We start from the raw sequence: 23,750 nt of genomic DNA, 5'->3' as shown, positions 1-23,750 counted from the left end.
TACTTTCAAGCCTCATTCAGATAATTTTGTTAAGAGCTATGTACACCCTAGAGATGTTCTACTATCTTCTCCCAATACTGCTCTGTAAAGTATAAGTTATTTTGTCCCATCAGTTGTACTAGTTTTCATATGGCTATTGTCTGAGCAAATCTTTCAGAGGTGGTGCTCCATAACAGGAGGGGCCTGGACCTGTTGCTTTTAAAGAAAGGGAGTCTTTGTGCTACACTCAGGGGAAAATGTTACTTTTATGCTGACCATACTGGATTGGTTAGAAGATCCATGACCAAGCTTAGAGAGAGGTTAAGACAGAGACAAAGCTGTTCGAATCACAACAAGGATGGTTCGACGGATGGGTTAATAAGTCTCCCTGGTTTACAACTCTATTGTCTTCTTTGATGGGTCCCTTGATTATCCTCCTTCTGCTACTCCTGTTTGGGCCTTGCATCTTAAACGGCCTGGTCCAGTTTATAAAAGATAGGCTGTCAGTCATTCAGGCCCTAGTACTGACCCATCAGTATCACATGTTACCACAACAAGATACCGAGGTTCTGTAATTGCTTTGAGTAAAAGATTTAACTCATTAACAAAAGAAAAAGGGGGAAATGAAAGACCCTACAGACCCCCTCCTCAAAACCCGCAGCTAGCATGCTCCCGGGGGAACGTCCTGTTTGTTTTAAACAAATCTCCGGATCAGCAGCCAGCCTGCTCCCGTAAGAACATCCCAGGTGCCTGAGAGAACAGGAGATAGAGATAGAAAGACTGCAAGGCAAGATGTCAATAAGATAGGATGTCAACAAAGCAGGTTAGTTATAAGATAGGAACAGGATGACTGTTGCCAGGCATCCATGCTGAGAGAGGAAACCTTTCATGCCCCCCGCCGCATTCCGATAACCACGCTTTTGCTTCTGTAAACTTGCTTCTTGCTGACACCCATGCTAAGAGGGGAAACCATTCATGCCCCCGCCTCATTCCGGTCGATCGATAACCACGCTTTTGCTTCTGTAAACTTGCTTTTTGCTCTTCCCTATAAAAAGCCCGTCCTCCAGTTGGCAGGCGCGCAAGTCCTCCGAAAGACTTGCTGCCCGCAGGTACCTGTGTTTACTCAATAAACCTCTTGCTAATTGCATCCTGTGGCCTGGTCTCGGAGTGTCCTGGTTCTGGGGTCTTCATCAGAGAGGAAAGGTCCTCTCTGAGGGTCTTTCACCCCCTCCCTCCAGCCACCCTTTCCAAACTTGAGCTTTGGGACTCAAGGGACCCAAGTATTTGCCCCTTTCTCCAAGAGCCTCTGAACCAGAGCTCCCCTGACTCCACGGGAGTCCCAATGCGTGCTAGTCTACGCTGCACGACACTGCCAAGCCTTGCTCTAGACCGATGCTACTCACTGCACTACCGTCCTTAGAGGTGAAGGGAGGACCACGGAGAGGTCCGCAGTGACTTGCCTAGGATCACACAGCCAGTGAGGGCTCCTAGTCTGTGCTGTGTGGGCCCAGCTCCTGATCTCTCAATCACAGTCCTCCCAGCCCACCCCGTCAGAGGTCCACACATCCCATCATTCAGGTCCCCAAGCCCTTACTTCATCAGAACCAGAACTTGGTCGCCTGCCAAGGAATGCAGATAGACTCAGTTATCCCCACATACCCCCTAAATCAGTGTCCTGAGACAGTTCACATCACAGTCCTGGGACTATACCGCTGTGAGGATTCTAATGGCCTCCCACAACACATCCGGGTTCCACATGAATGTCAAGTGAGTCCTCCGATGTCCCTTCTCACCACACCCTAGGCTGCCTGTGCTCCAGCCACAACTGGCCCTCTGTCTGCTCCCCCAACAACAGGAGCTTGTTCTCAGGGCCTGAACAATTTTCTTTCCCCCCTGGTGTCCAAGTGACTCCTTTCCTTGAATCTCAGCTCAAATATCACATCCTCCAAGAGACCTTCTAGGAATATCCTGTTTTTCTTAGTCAGCCCCCACCCATCCACCCATCCAGTCAGTATTCCCGTATACTATTTTCTTTACTGGTGGTATAGTGTACCCACTATACAGATCAGCAAACCGAGGCCCGGGAAAAGGAAATAATCTACCCAAAGTCACACAACCAGAAAATCGTTGGCATTCTTAAAGGCTACATCCTGCTCCTTTCCATGGATTCATACATCTTGTCCCTCCTCAGAGTCAGACCAAAGTTTGACCTACGTCACAGGAATCTGGCCTTCTGCAGACGCCTGTGTTATCCTCAGCCCCGAACTCCATCAAAGAAAGCAAGCATTCTGTCCAAGGAGGTCATGTGCCCCACCCCAGGGCCCCAAAGCTTTCTCATCTGAGCCCTGAAAGGAGGTCCCAGAACATGCCCACTGTATGACTGGGTGGGCAGAGAATCAGGAACCAAGTCCTTGTGCCCTCCCCTGAGTACAGGACTCAGCTGGGCGAGGCCAAAGTGGATATAAAAGGCTTGGTATATATTGAGAGTTAAGAGAAGCAGAAACCACCACAGGAGAGAGAGAAGGGGAGGGAGGGGAAAGGAGAGGGAGAAGGGTGCTGGTAAGGGGCGGGAGGACGGCAGCTGAGGGAGGCACAGGCCTCAGCTGGAAGGAGGGAGCAGAAGGGCGGGGCGAGAGGCCCAACCGAGGATAGACTCCAAGTCTGACTTCTTCAGCGACTCTCGGTAAGTTTGCAACCGTTATTCAGACAGGATTTATTTACCGGGCAGCATGGCACCGTGGGAGGGGCATCCTGGGCAGGAAGAAACCCTCCACTCAGTTCCCCAGGACAATGGTGGCTGAAGAAGTGACCTTTCAGCCTTTGGTGGGGGGTACAGGAAGGAGTGGGACCATCTAGAGGACTTGTGGTCCCAACAGAGCACACCATGGGAAATGTCCGGTGGCCTCCCCATGGGGTCTTCCACTCTCTCCTGAGATGAAGGGGTGCGGTGCAGGAGGGCTCCCAGGGCTGAGTTCTCTGGGCACTGGAGGGTGGTATGAGGTGGTCTCACCACTCAGACCTCCCCCTCCCACTTCTAGTCCATCTCCCCAAGTGTCCAGAGCCTTAGGTCCACAGTAGGGTGGGGTGAGGACCACAGATACTCACTCAGCCAGGGGCTGGAGGAAGGGGGGGGAATGAGTCACCCATGACTCACCCAGGAGAAGAGAGTACGTGAGTCAAGGAGGCCTGTCCTGGGGCAGCCCCTGCTCCTGATGGATTAGAAAGGGGCATCAATTTAAACTTCCATACGGGGACCCATATAGCCCTGGGACAAGGCACTGGGCATGCACCAATGCATTGTCAGTTCTGCCGGTCTCTCCCCTGAGTCCATGTAGGAGGATCTCTAGGCCTCTCGAGGAGCACAGGAGCCTCCTGCTCCCCAGGGAAGGCTGCTCAGCCTGCTCCCCTTCTTCCTCACACCCAGGAGCCTTCCCAAGCCCTCCTCCCTCAGACTCCAGAGTCCTCCCCAGCTTCTTCCCTCAGACCCCAGCCCTCTTGCCCAGGATTGAGTCCTCCCACACTCTGCAGGTTTGTCCCTCCTGCTCTGAGCCAGGTGGCTGGCAGCCATGTCGCTCCTCCTGTTAGTGGTCTCTGCTCTCCACATCCTCATTCTCGTCTTGCTTTTTGTGGCCACTTTGGACAAGGTAAGCTTCCAGCTCACTGTGAACCCCAGCTACAGCCCATCTCTTAAGCCTCCGCCTCCCTCCCTGCCTCCACCTCCCTCCGTGCCTCCACCTCCCTCCCTTTCTGCCTCCCTCCCTTTCTCCCTCCCTGCCTCCACCTCCCTACTCCTACTTCTGGGCCAGACCTTTCCCCTAGCCTTGCCCACCCTTTTGGCCCACAGGTCCATACCTCCTAGGTGCCTCCATCCCCACTCTCCCTGACTCCGTCCTCCTCTCCTCACCCCCCTCTCTGTCCCTCCCAGTCCTGGTGGACTCTCCCAGAGAAGGAATCCCTGAACCTGTGGTATGACTGCACGTGGAACACCACCACCCAGACATGGGCCTGCAGTAACGTCAGCGAGAATGGTGAGCATACAGCTGAGGGCAGCCAAGGGCCCCTAACAGGCCAGGGTCGGGCTTGTGAACCCAGCCTAGGCTGCCAGCATCTGGGGCTGGCATAGGCAGCCTGTCTGGATGGAAATGCCACTGCCTCTGTCCTGATGGATCAGAAAGGGTGGAGGCCACATGCTACAGGCTTAAGAAATGGGGAGAAAGCTCCTTAAATTCTGAGAAGTTTTCCAAAGTTGTAAGGAAATGGAGCGGTGTTCTGTGTGTGAGAGCTGTTCACTGCAGCTGGGGAGAGCAGAAAAGGTCAGAGTTCTAAAGGCATGGAGTTGCCTCCTCCCAAATGTCTAAGGGTGGCAGGTGAGGGTGGGGATGGAGCTCATCAGGGAGGGTTTGTGTGGTGTGTGATCCCTGTGATACATACACCCCTGAAGCTTGCCTGGGAGAGACCAGCAAGCGGGGAAGTGGGGGTGGGCTGTGACCACCCTGTGTCTCCCCCTACAGGCTGGCTGAAGGCAGTGCAGGTGCTCATGGTACTCTCTCTGATCCTCTGCTGCCTGTCCTTCATCCTCTTCATGTTCCAGCTCTACACCATGCGGAGAGGAGGGCTCTTCTATGCCACTGGCCTCTGCCAGCTTTGCACCAGTAAGCACTTCCCCGAGATCAGGGGATGGGAGTCCACCTCGCCAGGCTCTCCCCCAAGGACAGCCTCGGTGACCCCAGTTCTCAGAGGTGCCGCGGAGGCCTTGGGACTTTAGAGAAGTAGGTTTTGGTAAATGATTTGGGTTCCAGGAATGGAGGCACAGAAGAGATACCACGAAAGGAAAGCTCTGAAACCTATCAGCCAACTGCTGTTTCTTGTTCAGGGAGCTCACGTTTTCTCTTCATTCAATATTGGGGATGTAACAAAGGCCCCTGGCATGCTAGACAAGCTCCACCCTGGTGGATTCTGTTTGGAAAAGGGGCTCACTAAGTCGTCCTGGCTGGACTTGGGTTTTCCATTCTCGCCTCCTCCTGAGTCGCTGAGAGTGTAGGTGTGGCCATCAAGTCAAGTTCCACTTTTTTTAAAAGATGTATTTAGTATGTATACATGTTCTGCCTGCATGTTTGCCTGCAGACCAGAAGAGGGCACCAGATCTCTTTACACACGGTTGTGAGTCTCCATGTGGTTGCTGGGAATGAACTCAGAACATCTGGAAGAGCAGCCAGTGCTCTTAACCGCTGACACATCTCTCTGCCGCCCCCCCCCACACACACACACACATTCACACATACACACACTTTTTTTTTTAAGGTCAAATAATTTGAGGCTTGAAGGGTTCGGGGGTCGGGGGATGAAGAAGAAGTCACTGAGATTTGAACACACAGCTCTTTTTTTTTAAAATTTTTTGGCTCTAGGTGCAAAGGGCTGAGTTAATCATGATGGTTTGGGACACATCTTCCTGGGTTCCCTGGGAAACTCCACCCATGTTTGTATGTTTGGTTCATGGAAAAACTCAAGAAGAATTCCATGGATGGATGGTTGCCAGGGCCTATTTCACAGATGGGCATTTGGGGACCCAAAGCCACGCTGCAGCAGCTGGATGCCTGTGGAGGGCCCAGACCAGTGCATCTGCCCTGCGCAGCTAGCCTCACACTGTGCTCCCGTTCCCCAGGTGCAGCCGTGTTCTCTGGGGCACTGATCTACGCCATCCATCCTGAGGAGATCCTGGAAAAGTACCCGCGTGGGGGCAGCTTCGGCTACTGCTTCGCCCTGGCCTGGGTGGCTTTCCCCCTCGCCCTGGTCAGCGGTATCATCTACATCCACCTGCGGAAACGTGAATGAATGCTGTGTGTCTAGAGAATAAAATCTGTTTAACCACGGTCCTAGCTCGGCTCCCTTCCTCCCTCCCTCCCTAACAGCAGCCCTCCTCTCCAGTCTCAGTCAGAGCTCAACTCCCAGTTTCTCTGCCCTGGGATGCCAGCTGGAGCCAGCCTCCTAAGGGCAGCTGACCTAGGTAAGATCAGGATGCCCCCGTTCCTCCCTGAAGACCTCATTAGAACTGTCTCAGAGCCCTCTCCCTGCTCCAGTTGTGTGGCCTCTCAGGGACCCAGGCTGCTCGCACTTGTGAGCTGGTGTCTCTGCCTCAACCACTGAAAGAGTTGTCTCCTACTGCAGACTGTTCTCCCCTCCTTCCCACACCCACACAGGTGTCGCTGTAACACCCCCTCTACTCAGGCAGTGGGTACCGCTGGGCCTCCCAGGATTTCCCCTGCTTCAGGCTGGGTCCCACTGTGTGCTCAACAGTCTGCACTGCTGTGCCTGTCTTCTTGAGGTCCAAACTCAAACAAAGCTTTCCTCCGGCACCAGTGCCTTCTGAGACCCCCATCTGGGACCCCGCCACACCCTCTTTCACCTGCAGCACACTGACCAGATTTATTAAACATTATTTATTCCTTTGGAAGAAGGTAAAGTGATAAATATTGCACAGTAGGGAAACCCATACCAAAGCGGCTTCTGCGGCAAGGGCTGGTTGGGCCTGAGCTGGAGTGATCTTGGGGAGGAATGCTGCAGGCCCACCGTCTTCTTTGGGCCAGGCAGTTCCCATTGCCTTTAACCAGCACGGGATCAGCTGCAGAACAGATGGCTCATCTCACATGGATTCGCAGAATTCCTCCAGGAATTCTGATTGGCTGCCCGTGGTAGAGGTGCCCAGTGTACGCACCCTCGATATGCCAGGACCAAACGGCTTGCCGGCTGCAGTGGGCCCCACCCAGGTGCGTGTGGCAGCCAGTTCCTGTGCAGGCTAAACGGAAGATGAAGCAGGGCCTCCAGGCACAGCTTTCACAGCCCGGCTAGGCTCACAGTGGCCAACTCCAGCAGCTGCAATTCAGCAGCTGTAATCCAGCAGCAGTGTCAAAGCTCCCCAAACTCCGCCCCCTCCTCCCGGCCTGGGTGAGGTTCCCGTCAGGGGCGGGGCCGAGAAATAAAATACAAGCTGAGATACACGACTGTGATTGGCTGGCCTCAGGAGGCTGCTTAGCAACTGCCAGCAGCCCTGACTGACTACTCTTTAAGTGCATAGCATAGCAAAACTAATGGCCTAGGAGAAATAATGGCCTTGTCGACAACCAAGAGTCCGGGCAGGAGATACAGTCGCCGCGATTGACACCTTGCTATGGAGGAGGCGGAGCTTGGCACTCTGCCAGTACGTGTGTTAAGTGGTCAGGATGAGGGGTAGCTACCACCGGGCGCAGCAGCCTGCGGAGCCTCTGGAGTGTCTAGGACCAGTGGGTCAAGTTGTGGCAACTCAGGTGGTGGGAACAAGCCCAAGCTGGGAGTCAGGGCTTGTAGGTGGGCTAGGGCCCGAGATCCATTGAAGGCCACATCACAGCCGGACTGGGCTAGAAGCCAGCTCTCCACTTCAGACTGTAGCCACTTGGAGGTCTCTGTAGGCAAAGACTATGTTCAAGCTGGAGCTAGACAAGACCTGGGCCTGAAGGACACATGGCTGGCATGGGGAACAGCAGGGAAAGCCGAAGGCCAGCAAGTTGGCATGGAGAACAAACAGCAAGGTTGACCTGGGGACAGTGGGGAGGGTCTGGGGACAATGGGGAGGGTCTGGGGACAGTGGGGAGGGTCTGGGGACAGTGAGGAGGGTCTGGGGACAGTGGGGAGGGTCTGGGGACAGTGGGGAGGGCCTGGGGACAGTGGGGAGGGTCTGGGGACAGTGGGGAGGGTCTGGGGACAATGGGGAGGGTCTGGGACAGTGGGGAGGGTCTGGGGACAGTGGGGAGGGTCTGGGACAGTGGGGAGGCTGGGGACAGTGGGGAGGGTCTGGGGACAGTGGGGAGGGTCTGGGACAGTGGGGAGGGTCTGGGGAACAGTAGCATTGGCATAGGAGACATTGAGGAGAACCTGGGCAGGGAGAGTCCAGGGGTAGCAGGGAGAGCTTAGGGACAGTAAGGAGGAGTTGGGGATGGAAGGGTTGGCATAGGGGACAGCGGGGAGGGCCTGGGAGGTAATAGGGAGGCCTAGCAATGGCAGGAGGCCCTAGGCGGAGGGCTTACCTTCAGGGAGGCCTTGGGCGCCCCCTGGGCAGCGGGCTAGAAAGCTGTGAGCCAGCAGGGCCTCCTTGATGTGCTCCTCCTGTGCGCGCAGCGCCAGGGCACTGAGCAGCTCCGAGTTGTTGGATGTGCTGCGGTAGTACAGCATGTGCGCCAGCTCCAGAGCCTGCGCGCTTCTACGCTGCCCAAACACCTGTGGGGACAAAATGCACCCTGCTGCCAGTGGCCCAAGGCTTACGGCTTTGCTCTCTGGCAACATGTTAATAGTTTTGTGCAAAGATGTTAAACATGAGTTCTAGCCTAGGCAATTCCGATACCAGTACATCCTTGTCAAGTGTTCTTCCATAGCCCAGATGACATGTCTAAGATTTGCTTTATAGTGACCCAGTACAGAGACTGGGGTGTTATGATACAATCAAAACATTGGGTACAGCCTGGACCCTCCACCCTCCCAGCCCTCTGCCACATTAGCCAGGATGGAAGAGCTCAAGGTAATCCTGGGCCTTTGTGTTGCCTCTGCCATCCCTGACCAGCTTCAAGCCCTTGACTGAGAGTGGTCCCAAGAGCACTGTCTGACTACAAGGTTGGTGCTGCAAGGACCCAGGAAGTCAGTACACAGGACAGACAGCGTAAGGATGGAGCTACTATACCCACCTGTCCCAAGAGTTCAGCCTGAACTGACACAGCTGGGGGCCTCACAACATGGCTGCGTGGATGGACTTCCTAAGAGCACACACCAACGAGTCTATTCCTGCCTTGCAGTCCATTGCCACAGAGGCAGGAATCTGTGTTAAGGGCCACCATGCACGGAACAGTTGGGTCTCCTGTGATCACCGGCCAAGACTGAAGTGCAGAGCTCTCGTGGCTAACGGAGCACATGCTCCCCCACTACCCAGTCCCCGTTCTGGTAACCCCACCTTCTCTGTGTCTCAGGCCATACCCTACCACCATCCTCATCCCTCCTGGCCAGCTTGGCTGTTCCTGGCCCATCCTGCTCCCTGCCTCCTCCCTGGCTTCATCTCCACATCCCCTGCTCAGCTCTGAGCTTTCCTGTACGCTGCTGTGCCCACATACCCCCTGTCCCCTCAGAGCCTGGCTCTTCAAATGAGCAATACCGCACAGTCTGTTCTTAGAAAACACTGTCCAGAGAGCAGATAAATCCTCAGGCTCCTACAGCCCATGCGCCCACCCGTCTCCACAGCCTGCACCCCGCTGCAGGGGCCTACACTCCTACAGCCCATGCGCCCACCCGTCTCCACAGCCTGCACCCCGCTGCAGGGGCCTACACTCTAACAACCCATGCGCCCACCCGTCTCCACAGCCTGCACCCCGCTGGAGGGACCTACACTCCTACAGCCCATGCGCCCACCCGTCTCCACAGCCTGCACCCCGCTGGAGGGACCTACACTCTAACAACCCATGTGCCCACCCGTCTCCACAGCCTGCACCCCGCTGCAGGGACCTACACTTCTCTGCAACCTCCGGGTTGCTCCTGTCCTGCTCTGCACAGCAAAGGCAGCATAGGGTAGGGTGTCCAGAGACCCATCCCAGACTAAGTGATCCAGGAAGGCCTCGGGGTTGATGGCCTCTGGGCAAGGGACAAGGAATGCACAGGGGTGGCCAGCCCAGTGAGAGAAAATACAGTTAGTCAGAGGGGATGGCACACGCAGGTGCAGAGTTTGGGAAGCAGGAGAGGTCAGGTGTCACAGACATACAAAGAGAAGGAACTGGGGTGCAGGTTAAAGTGTTGAAGGATTGTAACCAACCATGAGGTTCGCTGAACAGGAACCCACCAGACAGTGAGAAGGAATGGTAGCCCTGCAAAGAGCAGATGTGGGAGACGTTGGCCATAGCAGCCAGTGAGAACCATTGCTTCAGGCCCAGCTGGCCAGAGACTCAAGGTGGACACAAAGCGTCTGTATCCTGCCCCAAGGCAGAAGCTGAGAAGCCAGGCAGAGAGCATATGGTTCCACAGAGGTAGAGACGGGAAAGGACCAGGACAGGGGCCTGTGGTACAGCAGACACGGGGACACTAAAGCCCAGAAGGAATGAATAATTAGGGCTAGAGATAGATGGCTGGGAGGCCACGGTTGGGGCCCAGTGGAGGAGGAATAAAGGGGTAATCAGAGTACCAGAACTGGATAAACTGGGCCCTTCCACTCCTGTAGGGCCCGCTGAGGAGTGACAGTGTCTTCTCCCCACAACACTGGAGCATCCTCACTGGGCTGACCCCTGCTTTCAGTCACCCCCTCCATTGCAGCTCCTCTCTGTTTGGGTTTTTTGTTTTTCGAGACAGGGTTGAGATCTCTGTAGCTTTGGAGTCTGTAGACCAGGCTGGCCTCAAACTCACAGAAATCCACCTGCCTCTGCCTCCTGAGTGCAGGGATTAAAGGTGTGCACCACCACCGCCTGGCTCCTCCCTGCTTTTAACCTGTGTCCCCTGCGAACCTGAGGAGAAGGGTGCCCATGGGCCACCCTGGCCACGCTGGGCCTTGTCTAAAACCCTGCTGCACATCCCTCTCCCTGCTTCCCCTTGTGGCCTGGATGGCCTGGCCATCATTTGCATGATTGAAAACTGCTGACAGCAACTTGAGACCTAAGGAGCTGGCAGGTAGATGAGGGAATGCAGAGCTCACAGAAGCTGCACTCCTGGGGCACTGTAACCCGGAAGAACTGAGAAACGCCACCCATCTCAGCCAACAGGGCATGCAATGGCAAGGAGATCCCAAGTTGGGTTCTTTTTTTTTTCTTCAAGACTTACTTATTAATTATGTATACAGGGTTCTTCCTGCACGTATGCCTTCAGGCCAGAAGAGGGCACCAGATCTCATTACAGATGGTTGTGAGCCACCATGTGGTTGCTGGGAATTGAACTCAGGACCTCTGGAAGAGTCAGTGCTTTTAACCTCTGAGCCATCTCTCCAGCCCCCAAGTTGGGTTCTTGAATCCTAGCTCCTGAGCAACGCCTCTCTGAGGAGGCCCTGAACTCCATGCTGCAGCTCAGGAAGGAAGGTTATTAAATATGCAACTCCCTGGCCCAGATCCTGAGTTTCCAAACCCATCTTTTTTGGGGCTCTCTTACTGATCACAGTAGCCTTCCAGGAAGGAAACGTGGGAAACAAAGAGTCCCATTGTAGGAACCATAATCACCTCAGCAGTGACCCTGGACAGTACTTCCTGAACTGTGGCAGGCTCACACTGACTCCTGCCATCTCTGTCCATCCCTGTCCAATCCATCCACCCTTCGCCAGCAGGCCCTGGTACCATTCTCACTGTGCAGAGAGAAGTCAAGCGACTGACTGAAGACCACATAGCTGCAGGACAGCAGCCATATCCAGATCCAGTCCGGCAGGCTCTAAAGTACACACCTTTGCTCTGCTCTTAAACTGAGGCACAGGGGGTAGGAGCCCTGTCTGGGGTGAAGGGTGCTGATGAATGAAGTAAGGAGGATGTAAGGGCATCGGGCACCAGGAACAGGTTGTGGAATAACGGAAAGTACTGGGGGGCCTGGCCGGGCAGTTCAAGCAGCAGGGACCCAAGGGTGCTCACCTTGGAGGCCCTCAGGCCCATGAAGGCAGCAAAGAGCAGTAGCAGCAGGGAGGTGGCCATCTTGAGGTCAGACAGTATCACCATGCCCACATTGACGAAGAACACGACTCCCGAGACCACCAGCATCAGGTTGAGCATGGCACGCTGCAGCATGGGCGTGCGCACCTTCAGTTCCGGCAGCAGCTGCTCCAAGCCCTCCAGCGGGGTATCCTTGAAGCTCTTCAGAACCAGGTGCCCCCGCTTAGTGCGCGCTGCCAGCACCACACGCTTGAAATATCTCCTGAGGGCCAGAGAGGAGGGTATGACCACATCTGGAATCAACTAAAATAAAACCCAAGCTGTTGGGCACTCCCGTGAGGGCGTGCTTGACTGGACTGCTGAGGTGGGCAAATCTACCCTAAACTCGGCAATCACACTCTAGTGACAGCCCGTATAGAAGGCCTGGGGGTTGGGGGTGCACGCCTTTGATTCCAGCTCTCAGTAGACAGAGGCAGAGAGATATTTCTGAGTTTGAGGCCAGCCTGGTCTACATAGGGAGTTCCAGGTCAGTCAGAGCAACATAAGGGGAGACCATGTCTCAAAACAAATAAATAAAAGAGCAGGAGAAAGGAGGCTTCTGCTTTCTGCCTGCTTGCTCTCACTCCCACTGGCAAAGTCATTCCTGGGTTAGGACTAACTTCAGGGTTCCTCAGCAGCTCTCCAGAAACCTCCATGACTGAACAAACACTGGATTCTCACCCTTCCCATCATGAGGCAGCCATGACTGGACTACCCTGACCACAGCCTGAAAGCCAGTCTAACAGATCATTATACACATGACTTATTATATATATGCACACACACATACATATAATCAGCTCTGACTGATACACACCTAAAACTCCATGTCTCCATGCTATATGGCCTTTAGAAAGCTTCTTAATCATAAGGAGTCGAAAGCAGATTAATGTTCAGCCATGGAGGGCAGTCACTTTATATTCTTATTGGACCAGAGCATGGCTGTCCCACTTCTTCAGGATGTGGCCTCCCCTCTCTGGCCCTCAGTTCTCCTCATCTGGAAAATGGAGATGACTGGCCTCCTCTACTCTTTCTCTAGAGACAGTAGTTCACACTTCCTCTTGGGAAGAAAAGGCTGCATTCTGACAATCATACCTCCCATTTCTGGATTTCTCCCTGGCCAAAGACACCAAAGCCAGACACTGACCTATCCATCATCCCCTCTCAACTCAAACCTTGCTCCCGTTTACTGCAACTGGGGAACAAAGGCCTCCTCACCTCTCCACAGGGGGCAACTTTCTGAAGAAGCCACGTTTGGAGCCCACACTGGACATGTGGGGCATCTGCCCAACTCTCTGGCCCAGGGCCCAGAACTGCATGTAGATATACTGATCCAAATTTATTGTCACCTGCCAAGGGGAAAAGGAAGCAGAGGTAGCTGAACATGAGCCGGGTGTCATGGGCGGGGTGCCAGAATACACATCCTACCCAGAAATGGAGCCTGCCTTCTGTTGCTGAACATGCGGTGTGTAGGTAAGGGAGTCGTGCATGGTCCATGTGGTACACTGCATAGGGTTGGGGCTGCACACAAGAAACTGCTTAGAATCTACGACAGCACTGGTTTTAAGAGTTTCCATTTATGCAGCAACTACGAAGACAACACATCGTCACTTAAACCATGTCCCACCGCCACTGGCGGATCACATCCTAAAATATGACAGAATGTGTCTAGAAAAAATACAGTTGAAAGTTCTCTAAAATGTATAACTGGAAGATTTTAGTATTTATTCACCTTTGCTGACTTTATAGAAGGGGAGACAGAGAGGTTTTTTGATTGTTATTGTTTGGAGGTGATATTGAGACAGGGTTTCACTATATAGTCAAGACTGGCCTGAAACTCACTCTGTAGACCAGGCTGAGCTCTGACTCTCAAGAGATCCACCTGCCTCTGCCTCCCATGGGCTGGGATTAAAAGTGTGTACCACCACACCAGCCTATGAATTTTTTTAAGATTTATTTTTATTTTATATGTACAGGTGTTTGGTCTTCATGTATGTAAGTGCACTGCAGGCATGCCTGGTGCCCACCTGAAAAGCCAGAAAAGGTGCTGGGTCTCCCGGAACTGAATCACAGGCAGCTGTAAGAGGCTGTGTGGGTGCAGCAAGAGCAACAAGTGTCACCTCTCCAGCCCACGGAATGAGCTTTACACTGTTTATCACAGAACTGTCAGGTGACAGCACCACACCTGGCCAAGACCCTCATCTGATAACCCGTTCCCGGCAGAGGACCAAAGTGGCTGGGGAAGACGGGTGCTTTCTCTAGGTAAGCAAATATGGCTCCTCTGGGAACAGGTACCTGGACCTCATCCTGAGGGTGATGGACGACAAGTGCGTAGGCCAGGGCATCTTCAGAGAGTGCAGAGAAGTTGGCCTGGGCCAGCAGGGGCTTCAGAGCCTGAAGCACATCTTTCTCACTGGACAGACGCTGGGGATCAGAAAGGGATGGCTGGTCCAGGGTCTCCCTGTCAGGGTTGATGGGGTCATACAAGGCCTGAGGGGAGACAACAGGGAAAACAGGGAGGTTACAACACAGGGATATGGACCCCTGGGGCCTGGAATAGCCCAGAGCTCGGTGTGCTATGCTGTCTTCCAAGAGAGAGTGTTACCCTGCCACACACACCTAAAACACTGTGCAGCTGGGTGCGGTGGTGCGCACATCTTTAATCCCAGCACTTGGGAGGCAGACTCAAGTTGATCTCTGTGACTTAAAGCCCAGCATGGCCTACATAAGGAGTTCCAGGTTAGCCACTGCAACATAGTGAGAACCCTGTTTCAAAACAAAAAGCAACCTTGTCTCGAAAAAAAAAAAAACAATAAAACATTGTGCAGACAAGCTCTCCCACATCTGCAGCTTCCTTCTGAGGTCTGCCCTGAGCCGCTCTCCTCCTCCCAAGCAGCTGCAGGAGTGAGACTGCCAGGTGGAGAGCACATGGAGGGACTGAATGGAGGTGACAGCTGCCCCGTGAACTTCTACTCCTACTTGTTGGACAAGCCTCAAACCCTACGTGGCCTGATGATCTATGTGTGCTTTAATATGTGTACATTAGGGCACTGGGCCTCCGGTACTTTGGCTGGGAGAGGTATTGAGTAAGCATGGCGGCATACACTGTCATCCCAGCGCTCAGGAGACTAACACACGAGTGAGCCTGGGCTGTCGAAAGACTCTGTCAGAACGAAACCTCGCAGGCTGTGGAAGGCACGGCCATCCCAGCAGCAGCAGAGGCCCAGCCAGAAGTGTGTCTGAGGTGGGCAAGGTGATCGGTTGGTCGAAAGCTGCCTACATGCCTCCAGTCCTCCCACAGGGGCCATTTCCTTCGAGGCACCAGACCACGCACAGCCCACCACGCCAAGCATGCAGAAGGTCTCATCCTGTACAGTCCCAAGCTTCTGCTTCTTCCCTGCCTTTATCAGGCACCCCAACAGAGATCCCAGCATCCCAGGCCTGTCTGGTGTGGCCCAGCACGATGTGGTTTAGACGGCACCTGCCTCCAGGATAGTGTGGAAAGTAAATGCTTTCCCAAGTCTTCCCACATCCCCTCCCATGGCTGGACCTGACCAACCTCCCCGACATGATTAAAAAAAAAAAGATAACATACTCTGGATCTTGTGCCAAGGCCTGTCTTCCCATCTTCTAAAGAAGAAGCAAGAACAGGAAAAGCTCAAAGCCAGCTTGGGCAACTTAGCAATATCCTGTCTCAAAAATGAATGAAAGTGGTGGTGGCGCACGCTTCTAATCCCAGCACTGAGGAGGTGAAGGCAGGCAGACCTCTCTGAGTTCAAGGCCAGCCTGGTCTACAGAGCTACAGAGTAACCCTGTCTAGAAAGACAAGAAAGAAAGAAAGAAAGAAAGAAAGAAAGAAAGAAAGAAAGAAAGAAAGAAAGAAAGAAAGAAAGAAAGAAAGAAAGAAAGAAAGAAAGAAAGAAAAGAGGGAGGGAAGGGGAAAGGAAGGGGAAAGGAAGGGGAAAGGAAGGGGAAAGGAAGGGGAAGGGAAGGGAGGGAGGGAGAGGCTTCTGATAAAGTTCATGGTAGAAAACTTGCCTAGAATCCCCTGTTGAGGTTTTGGGGTGTGGCTCAGCAACCTGGGTCCCAGCATGGCAAAAATATTTAAAAGAACAAAGCAAAACAGACACTTCCACCAGATCACACAGGGATGAAATGCTGCCATTTCAAGGATCAGAGGGTCAGTAACATGGAAGGAATTGTATGTCCCAGGGCCCCACAGGACTCCCTGCCTCTAGAACCCTGTATAGGATCTGTGTGTACAGCTGTGCCTGTGCACTAACTAGTGCCAACACCCCATCAGGACCTCACACTGCTGCAGCCCAACATGCCATCAAAATGGCCACTCTTCCTTCCCCCCCAGATGTCCCACCGGGTTCTAGACATGCCAGCCTGTTGTGATCCAGCTGCCCTCACTCCCACTGACCAGCAGGGGAACTTCCTTGTGGTCTGTAATTGACAAGGATGTTTGTGTCCTTTCTGGCAGGTGGGTCTCCACAGAGGAGTAGAGGTATAAAAGGTTGCTGGGCGCCGGGCGGTGGCGCACGCCTTTAATCCCAGCACTCGGGAGGCAGAGGCAGGCGGATCTCTGTGAGTTCGAGACCAGCCTGGTCTACAGAGCTAGTTCCAGGACAGGCTCCAAAACCACAGAGAAACCCTGTCTCGAAAAACCAAAAAAAAAAAAAAAAAAAAAAAAAGGTTGCTGGGCAAAATAAAGGTTGCTGTTCTTCCACCTGAAAAGAAGCCTCCGTGTCTCAATCCGGGCACCCCCTGCCAGTCTTGGCTATCCAGGCTGCGTAGGCCGCAGCACCAACCTATCACTTCCAGTCCCTCCCTCCCAGGATACTTCATCTGCAGGCTCCCTCCTATCATCACCCCATATTCAATTCCTGATTTCACACACTGAACCTCGTTTCTCCTGACCCCTCCACTCCCAGCTGAGGCTTCCGTTTACCTATGGGCTCTCCCCACTTAAAGCTTACGCAAAGCCTCGCCTCACAGCTTTCCACTGAATTTGGAATGAAAGGTGAATCTTTTTAAGAGCCCCTCAAATCTGCCCTAGCCCCCCACACCCCCAACCCTCTGGGGGTGGGGGAAGATGAAGGAGAATTGCAGCTGCCAGCCTATCTGGTCCCAAACAATGTGACTTGCCTTGGAGGGAAGTGGAACCCAGCCCACAACTGAGGGACACAGGGTCTCAGGGTATCAGAACAATCTCTGAGCAGGTATCCCAGGGTGTCTGATGTCTTTTTCTGATTTCTGTGGGTACCAGGCCTGCATGTCGTACACATACATACAAGTAGGCAAAGTATTCATACATATAAAATAAATCTTAAAAAATTAAACAAGCAAAGACAAATGGGAAGCTCGTGGTGGTTAGATCTGCATCGTGGGTGGGTACAGTGAACTGGGGAAACCATGTCTGTGCTGGAGAGCGACTCATGAGGAGGGGTAAATAGGGAAAGCAGTGAGCAGGGAGGCGGGGAGAAGGGAGAAAAGGAACATGAGGAGGAGGCGCATCAGGCCATACGCCATGCCTAAGTGTCTACCTTAAAGCTGTCAGAGGAGAACCTGGCTGTGGCGAAGCCTGAAGGATACAGCCCCTCCCCTCATCGTCATCCTCATCTTCTAAAGATGCAGCTTCAGTCCCAGCCGTGCAATCCTTCAAGGTCCTTCTGGGCATCTGAGGATGTGGTCTGTGGCCAGCTTTGCTTGAGTCCTGAGCATGGCCTCCCCATCTGGATGGTCTCAAGACCTTACTGATACACTCAAGTCTCCTGGGCCCTGCAGCCAGCTCACTTTCTCACACTGCCGTGACATCTCAGCGAAGGACGAAAAGGGCGAACGGAAATCCTGCACATGTTTCTGTTCTGCTCGAAGCAGGTTGGAGGCACATTTCCAGCATGTGAAAATGGGACCACTGTCATCCTTGGGTACAGATGTGGGCCTGAGCTATGGACCCAGATCTGCCACTTACTTACAAAAGCCCTTTAGTGCTTGGGAGGCTGAGGCAGGAGGATTGTGCATTTGTGGATCTGAGGCCAGCCTGGGCTACCAATGAGACCACACCTCAATAAATAAATAAAGCCCCGACAAGGTTTCCATTGCCGTTGGGAAGCAGAATCATACACAAGTAAGGCCGTACAAAACTTGGATGTATGTAATACTGGTGTGTTTGTTTCCACCTTGACATGGGTGCTGGGGCTGGAACCGAGGTCATCAGGCTTGCATGGCAAGAACTTTCACCTGCTGAATCACCTCAATAGCCACGCTGGAGCTTTTGAGGAACAAGTTTTACTTTATTGTGTAATTTTTAAGATTTATTTTTCTTCTAACTATGCATGTGTGTTTACTGTGAAGCCAGAGGAAGGCATTGGCTCCCAGGTGCTGCAGTCACAGGTGGTTATGAGTCACCTGATGTGAGTGCTAGGAACCAAAGGGGCCTCTGGAAAAGCAGCGCGTGCTCCAAAGCACTGAGCCGTCGTCTCTCCAGCCTGTATGTGTGCATATATAACACACAGCACAACATAGGTGTGAAAGCAGCGCGTGCTCCAAAGCACTGAGCCGTCGTCTCTCCAGCCTGTATGTGTGCATATATAACACACAGCACAACATAGGTGTGAAAGCAGCGCGTGCTCTAAAGCACTGAGCCGTCGTCTCTCCAGCCTGTATGTGTGCATATATAACACACAGCACAACATAGGTGTGAAAGTCAAAGGATAACCTGAAGGAGTCAGTTCTTTCCTTCCACCATGTGGATTCCAGGGATCAAATTCAGGTCATCAGACTTAGTGGCAAGCATCCTTATGTTGGGAATTAGGTCTGTATGATAAATAACCAGACCAGCTCAAGAATAACAGTTATATTTTAATAGTTGAAAAGGGGAAACTCACGCTACAAGAGTGGGAGGTCCGACGTCCTATATGTCTGGTGGGCACCGCGCAGCGAGAGGGAGTGGTGCACCAGAATCTACCACTATTTCTACTTGGGCCCCAGGTAGCCACATCCTAATTAGATGCGATTGGTTGATAGTTTCCCCATCCCTTATAAGCTGAGTCATTGGTCCTGCTTGCTTTTTTGAAACACATTTATGTGTCCAAGTCTGACCTTGAACCCTGATCTTCACCTCCCAATGCTGGGGTTATAGGAGTGCACTGCCAGATTTGGCCAGCAGTATCTCCACCTGCAAGGTTCCCCCATCCCAACTCCACTTCCCATGTTCTGGGGACTGATTGTCCAAACAGGCTGGGGCACTGGACCAATGACTAGGGCTGTGGTTGCAGGACTTCAGTATGCCTTTACCACACTTTCTACTAAGAGACCACTAGAGGTGCCTGCTCACACAGACCATAGGTCCAGTTCCCCTGTGCAAAACCCTCCTCAGAAACATCTTTGCTAAGGCACCTCTACCTCCTAGCTCCTGACCAGGAAATCTGCCCCAGCAATAATGGTATCTCATATTCTATTCTGCATCTCTGTATATTTAAACATTTACATAGCAAGGTCAGGCATGGTGGTACACTCCATTCACGACAGCACTCAGGAGGCAGAGGCAGGCACATCTCTGAGCTCAAGGCCAGTCAGGACTACATAGTGAGACCCCCGACTCAGAAGAAGGGGGAAGAGAGGGAAGGACAGTAAATTTTACATAGCAAAATATTTTGAAAAAGAACTAATTTTACTAGGGCTGGAGAGATGGCTCAGTGGTTAAGAGCATTGCCTGCTCTTCCAAAGGTCCTGAGTTCAATTCCCGGCAACCACATGGTGGCTCACAACCATCTGTAATGAGGCCTGGTGCCCTCTTCTGGCCTGCAGACATATACACAGACAGAATATATATATAACTAATTTTACCTCTAGAAGCCACATGTGCCCCAGTGACAGAACGTGGTGGTGGTGGGTGAGGAGATCTGGGACTGACCCAATACTTGTGATCCCTGCGACCTTGAACATTCCCAGATCCTAGCTTTTTGTCTGTACAAACGGGGCTAGCAGTAGCAGAGCAAGCTGCAGCCAGACACAGTGCACCCGGGGCTCAGAAGTGTTGTTGTTGTTCAAGGAAGAGGGGGGCAGCCAGAAGCTGGAATGTGAAATCAACTCAGTAGTCTATGGGGTCCCAACCTCAACCATGTCAAGAAAATTTGGCCCCTCACCAGCTGGTGGGAAGGAGCCCTAACCTAGGGATATAGGAATGCCCTTCATAGTGAACCTCTGGTTGGCCTGCAGCCTTGACGGCTTCAAGCGGCCTTTGCTGTCACTCTAACTATGGCAGCACCTAAACTATCAGCTCTGTCTAATTTATGGACGAGCTAGAGAAAAAGGGTCAGCCTCCAGGCCAAGATGTGACATTAGCCGGTTAGACTGAGGTGGTGAGGCTAGGGCCCTCTCTGTTGAAATAATAGGGGCGGCGGGCCGCTTCCTGCCACCCGGCCGCCCACACGGCTAGCTTTACCAGAAATAATTACATGGAAACTGTATTCTTTTAAACATTGCCTGGCCCATTAGTTCTAGCCTCTAATTGGCTAGCTCTTACATATCAATCTAACCCATTTCTAATATCCCTGTAATACCACGAGGCGCGCTTACCAAGAAAGATCTCAACCTATGTCTGTCTGGAATGGGAGAACCGTGACGACTCTTCGACTCAGCTTCTTTCTCCCAGTTTGCAGAGTAAGACACTATCTCAGAGAGAGGGAGAGACAGAGAGAGAGGGGAGAGGAGAGGGAGAAGGAGGAAGAAGAGGAAGAAGGAGGCGGAGGAGGGAAAGAAAGTTCCTTCTCCCTTCAGATCCTGCACCCAGACATCATATTTTACACTCATTTTATTTTCTGGCTCCCCATCTGAAGTGCCAACTCCATGAGCGTATGGCTACATCTGTCCTGGTCTATCCTCAGAACTTAAAAGAGAGCTAGGCTCCAAGCATGTACTAAGTACTAAACAGACAAAGAGCAAACATGTATGACAAGACATGACAGACCTGCAGCCTGGCCAGGAGTTGATGGTAGTGAAACAGGGTACAGAAGTCCACGTGAGTTGAGAATGCCTCCAAAGCCGCTCTCTCTGCTGGGCTAGAGTGGAACTCCTGGTAGCCAGAAGAAAAACCTCATTAAGCTTCTTTCCTCTTCCTGCAGAGAAGGTTACCTTTCATGGTTAACCCACATACAGGACAGGAACTCTGGACCAATTGTACAGCCGCAGTATACATCGCATAGGGAGAGCCAGAGGCTGGACACCTGCTCCGCACTAATGTTAAACATTCCCAGAATGTGTGCCGTGTGGCAGGTGCTCTTTCTTTTTCTTTTTTTTTTTTTAAAGATTTTATTTTTTATTATGTATACAGTATTCTGTCTGCATGTCTGCCTGCAGGCCAGAAGAGGGCACCAGATCTCACTACAGAGTGTTGTGAGCCACTATGCGGTTGCTGGGAATTGATCTCAGGACCTTTGGAAGAGCAGGCAGTGCTCTTAACCACTGAGCCATCTCTCCAGCCCGCAGGTGCTCTTTCTTGACAAATCATCCCCCAGAGAAGAGAGAGGGTTGGTGGAGTTAGAACCCCAGTTTTTCAAAGGGGGAAACAGGCTCAGTGAAGGCACTTGCAGTGGGTCATGAAGGCCCACCTGGCTCCAGAGTGCCACATGAAGGTAGCCATTATCCAGACAAATGTCCAAATCTGCCTGAGCTTCAGTTTCCTCGTCAGCAGATGGCTATGGAGAATTTATTTATTTTTTGTGCATATGTGTTTTGACTGTGTGTATGTACGTGACATCACATGTATGTCTAGTGCCAACGGCTGTCAGAAGAGGGCACTGAATCCCCTGGAACTAGAGCAATGCATGACTGTGAACTACCATGTGGGTGCTAGAAGCAGATCCTGGGTCTCCCGCAGAGAAACAAACGCTCTTAATTAATAAGCCATATTCCCAGCCCAACTATGGGAAATTTTAATGAGACCATCCATATGTGCGCTATGTGCACGGGTATTTAATCTAGCATAGGACTTGGTATACATGGCAGGCGATCAATAAGTAACTTAGAGTAATGATCGTCTCCAGCAGCGGTAGATCTGACAGTGATGGCGGACTGAGAGCTCAGACTCTCAGTACATCAGGGGTGAGGTAAGGCACTCACTCGGAGAGTCAACCAAATGTGAGTCATTGCTCTGCTTCTACCTCACCTGTAAAATGGGTTGATGGTGGTCTTTCTTATTGAGTTGTTCTGATGGTTCTGTACATGACAACCATGTAGCCCTGGGCCACAGAGTAAGAACTCAAAGTATGATAATAATTATTATTATAGATTTGAAGGTACGATTTTATTACGTAGTAGAAAGTAATGATGAGGAAGACAGTTAAATCTATTTCAAGGGAAAACCTCAGGTCTCAGAGTGCCTGTTTAAAGCCCGGAAGAAGCCCGGGTCTGGAGTTCATTAGGCAACTCATCTTGGAGTTCTTGCCCCTGCATTCTAACTCTTCTTGCAACCGCTGGCATGCTTAGGGACCAAGAACTACAACTCCCGGGAGGCGCTAGAGCAGTCCTCAATAGCAGGTATAGTGGTGCAGTCGCAAGGTCGGCTGGAAATTGTAGTCCCCAGGCTCTTAGACCACTGGTGGGCAGTACCTGTATCAGGAGGCGGAGCAGTTGCTCCTTGGAGAATGGAATGAAGCGCTCGCGGTACTGCTGGGCCCAGTCGCGGGGCTCCGTGGGGTTCCACATCTTTCGGTACTCCCCCATCTTGTTCGCCAGGGACGACAGAGCCCGGGGAGTCCCAAGAAGAGCAGGCACCAGGGACCATACTCGGACCTTGGACCCCCAGGTCACATGCAACATGGCCAGCCCCCTTTCCCAGAGCCTAAACATAAGCAAATGAGGTGTCAAAGGTCAGTTGGAGGCAGTACCTCCACGGCACCCCGCCCTTCTGGGGGACAGTCTCTATTTTAGCTTTCTTGTCCGGTTCCTTCTACACTGCACATTTAGGTGGGTTACAGACTAGGGGCAGAGGTCGTAGTTTGTAACATTTTGCAGACTCGGAGGCTCTGTAGTGGTATAGGTGGTCTCTGCGGAGCTTTGACAGCGAGGTGAATCTCAGGAGTGTTGAGAAACCAGGAAAAGTTAATAGCGGGTGCTGGGCCGTCCTCCCTGGGCCATGCAATCCCCCACCCTTCCCTCACCTTAGCCGACGCGCCACTGTCATTGAGCCTTCTGCGCATGTGCACAAAGAGATCCTGGGCCGAGAGGATAGGCTTCAGCAAACAGACGCATGCGCAGAGCCTGGGTCTTTGAAACCATTTTTTTTTAAAGAGCCTTTATCTCAATTACGCCTGCTTCACCGCTAATCTGTGTTTAGGTATGCGCACGCGCCAAAGAAGCGTCACCCGGCCCGCTATGTCAAAGAGAGAGGCGGGGCAGGGGCGACAAGTCCGGAGGCTGGGGCGGGTCGGGCCCTCGAGCGCGCGCCTGGCCAACGGCGACCCGCCCAACGTCAGCCGCGGCCACGCCCATCCTCTAGTCAGCTCGGATAGGTGGAAAAGAAAGGGCGGGACTTGGGTGCAGCCAATCACCTGTAGAGAAAAGAAAACGCGGATAAAGAGGACCCAAAAGGAGGCTAGAGGTGTGGCCCGGGAGCGGGAGAGGAGGGCACGCAGGCGAGGATTCTAGCTGGTCCTCGGCCCTCGGTGCTCCTCCTCCGGCAGCGCCCCCCTGGGGTGAGAGAAGGCCCTCTTCTAAGAAGGTTGTCCTGTGAGTGGCGGTTGACAGACCAGACCTCAGTATGAGACAATGTGTCTTCCTGAGACAGAGCTAAAGCCTAAGCAAGGTTCATGTTATGGGAAATGACCCAAGTCAGGGAATATCTCAGATATGCCTGGGCCGTCCACGGCCTTCTACGCCAAGGGAGCTAGGACTCTCGTCTACAACCCTCCTCACTAGTGTCCCATGTCCTGGGGTCCCTAACCACTCTGAGGACCCAGCAGGTCTGTCACCCTCATCACCCTCATCCTGTATTCGCTTCGCAATACCAGGGTCTTCAGAACCCTTATCGGCTCCTGAGACCTCCAACAGTCCTTGAGCCTACTTCCAACTTCTAGGACCTGGGTTCCCACTCCCAGAACCTAT

General features: G+C 52.7%; 2 protein-coding genes across 2 annotated transcripts; one reads left to right on the top strand and one right to left on the bottom strand.

Annotated features, from left to right (window-relative positions):
* The first annotated feature begins 2,506 nt into the window (after nt 1-2,506).
* On the top strand, nt 2,507-5,852 carry Emp3 (epithelial membrane protein 3 (MAM blood group)). The gene is made up of 5 exons (XM_075952428.1): nt 2,507-2,662; nt 3,508-3,623; nt 3,905-4,007; nt 4,491-4,631; nt 5,642-5,852. Exons 2-5 carry the CDS (start codon nt 3,546-3,548, stop codon nt 5,809-5,811), a joined length of 492 nt encoding a protein of 163 aa, XP_075808543.1. The 5' UTR covers nt 2,507-2,662; nt 3,508-3,545; the 3' UTR covers nt 5,812-5,852.
* A 548-nt stretch (nt 5,853-6,400) lies between these two features.
* Tmem143 (transmembrane protein 143) lies at nt 6,401-23,197 on the bottom strand. Its single transcript, XM_075952427.1, has 8 exons — nt 22,808-23,197; nt 22,257-22,488; nt 20,617-20,721; nt 13,935-14,129; nt 12,858-12,988; nt 11,583-11,862; nt 8,037-8,226; nt 6,401-7,415 (listed from the first exon to the last, which is right to left on the bottom strand). Exons 1-8 carry the CDS (start codon nt 22,828-22,830, stop codon nt 7,192-7,194), a joined length of 1,380 nt encoding a protein of 459 aa, XP_075808542.1. The 5' UTR covers nt 22,831-23,197; the 3' UTR covers nt 6,401-7,191.
* Between the last annotated feature and the right edge of the window lie 553 nt (nt 23,198-23,750).

The sequence above is a fragment of the Microtus pennsylvanicus genome, chromosome 18 (genome assembly GCF_037038515.1).
Source record: "Microtus pennsylvanicus isolate mMicPen1 chromosome 18, mMicPen1.hap1, whole genome shotgun sequence".
Lineage (NCBI taxonomy): Eukaryota > Metazoa > Chordata > Mammalia > Rodentia > Cricetidae > Microtus > Microtus pennsylvanicus.
This window is presented reverse-complemented; position numbering and strand designations above follow the sequence as displayed.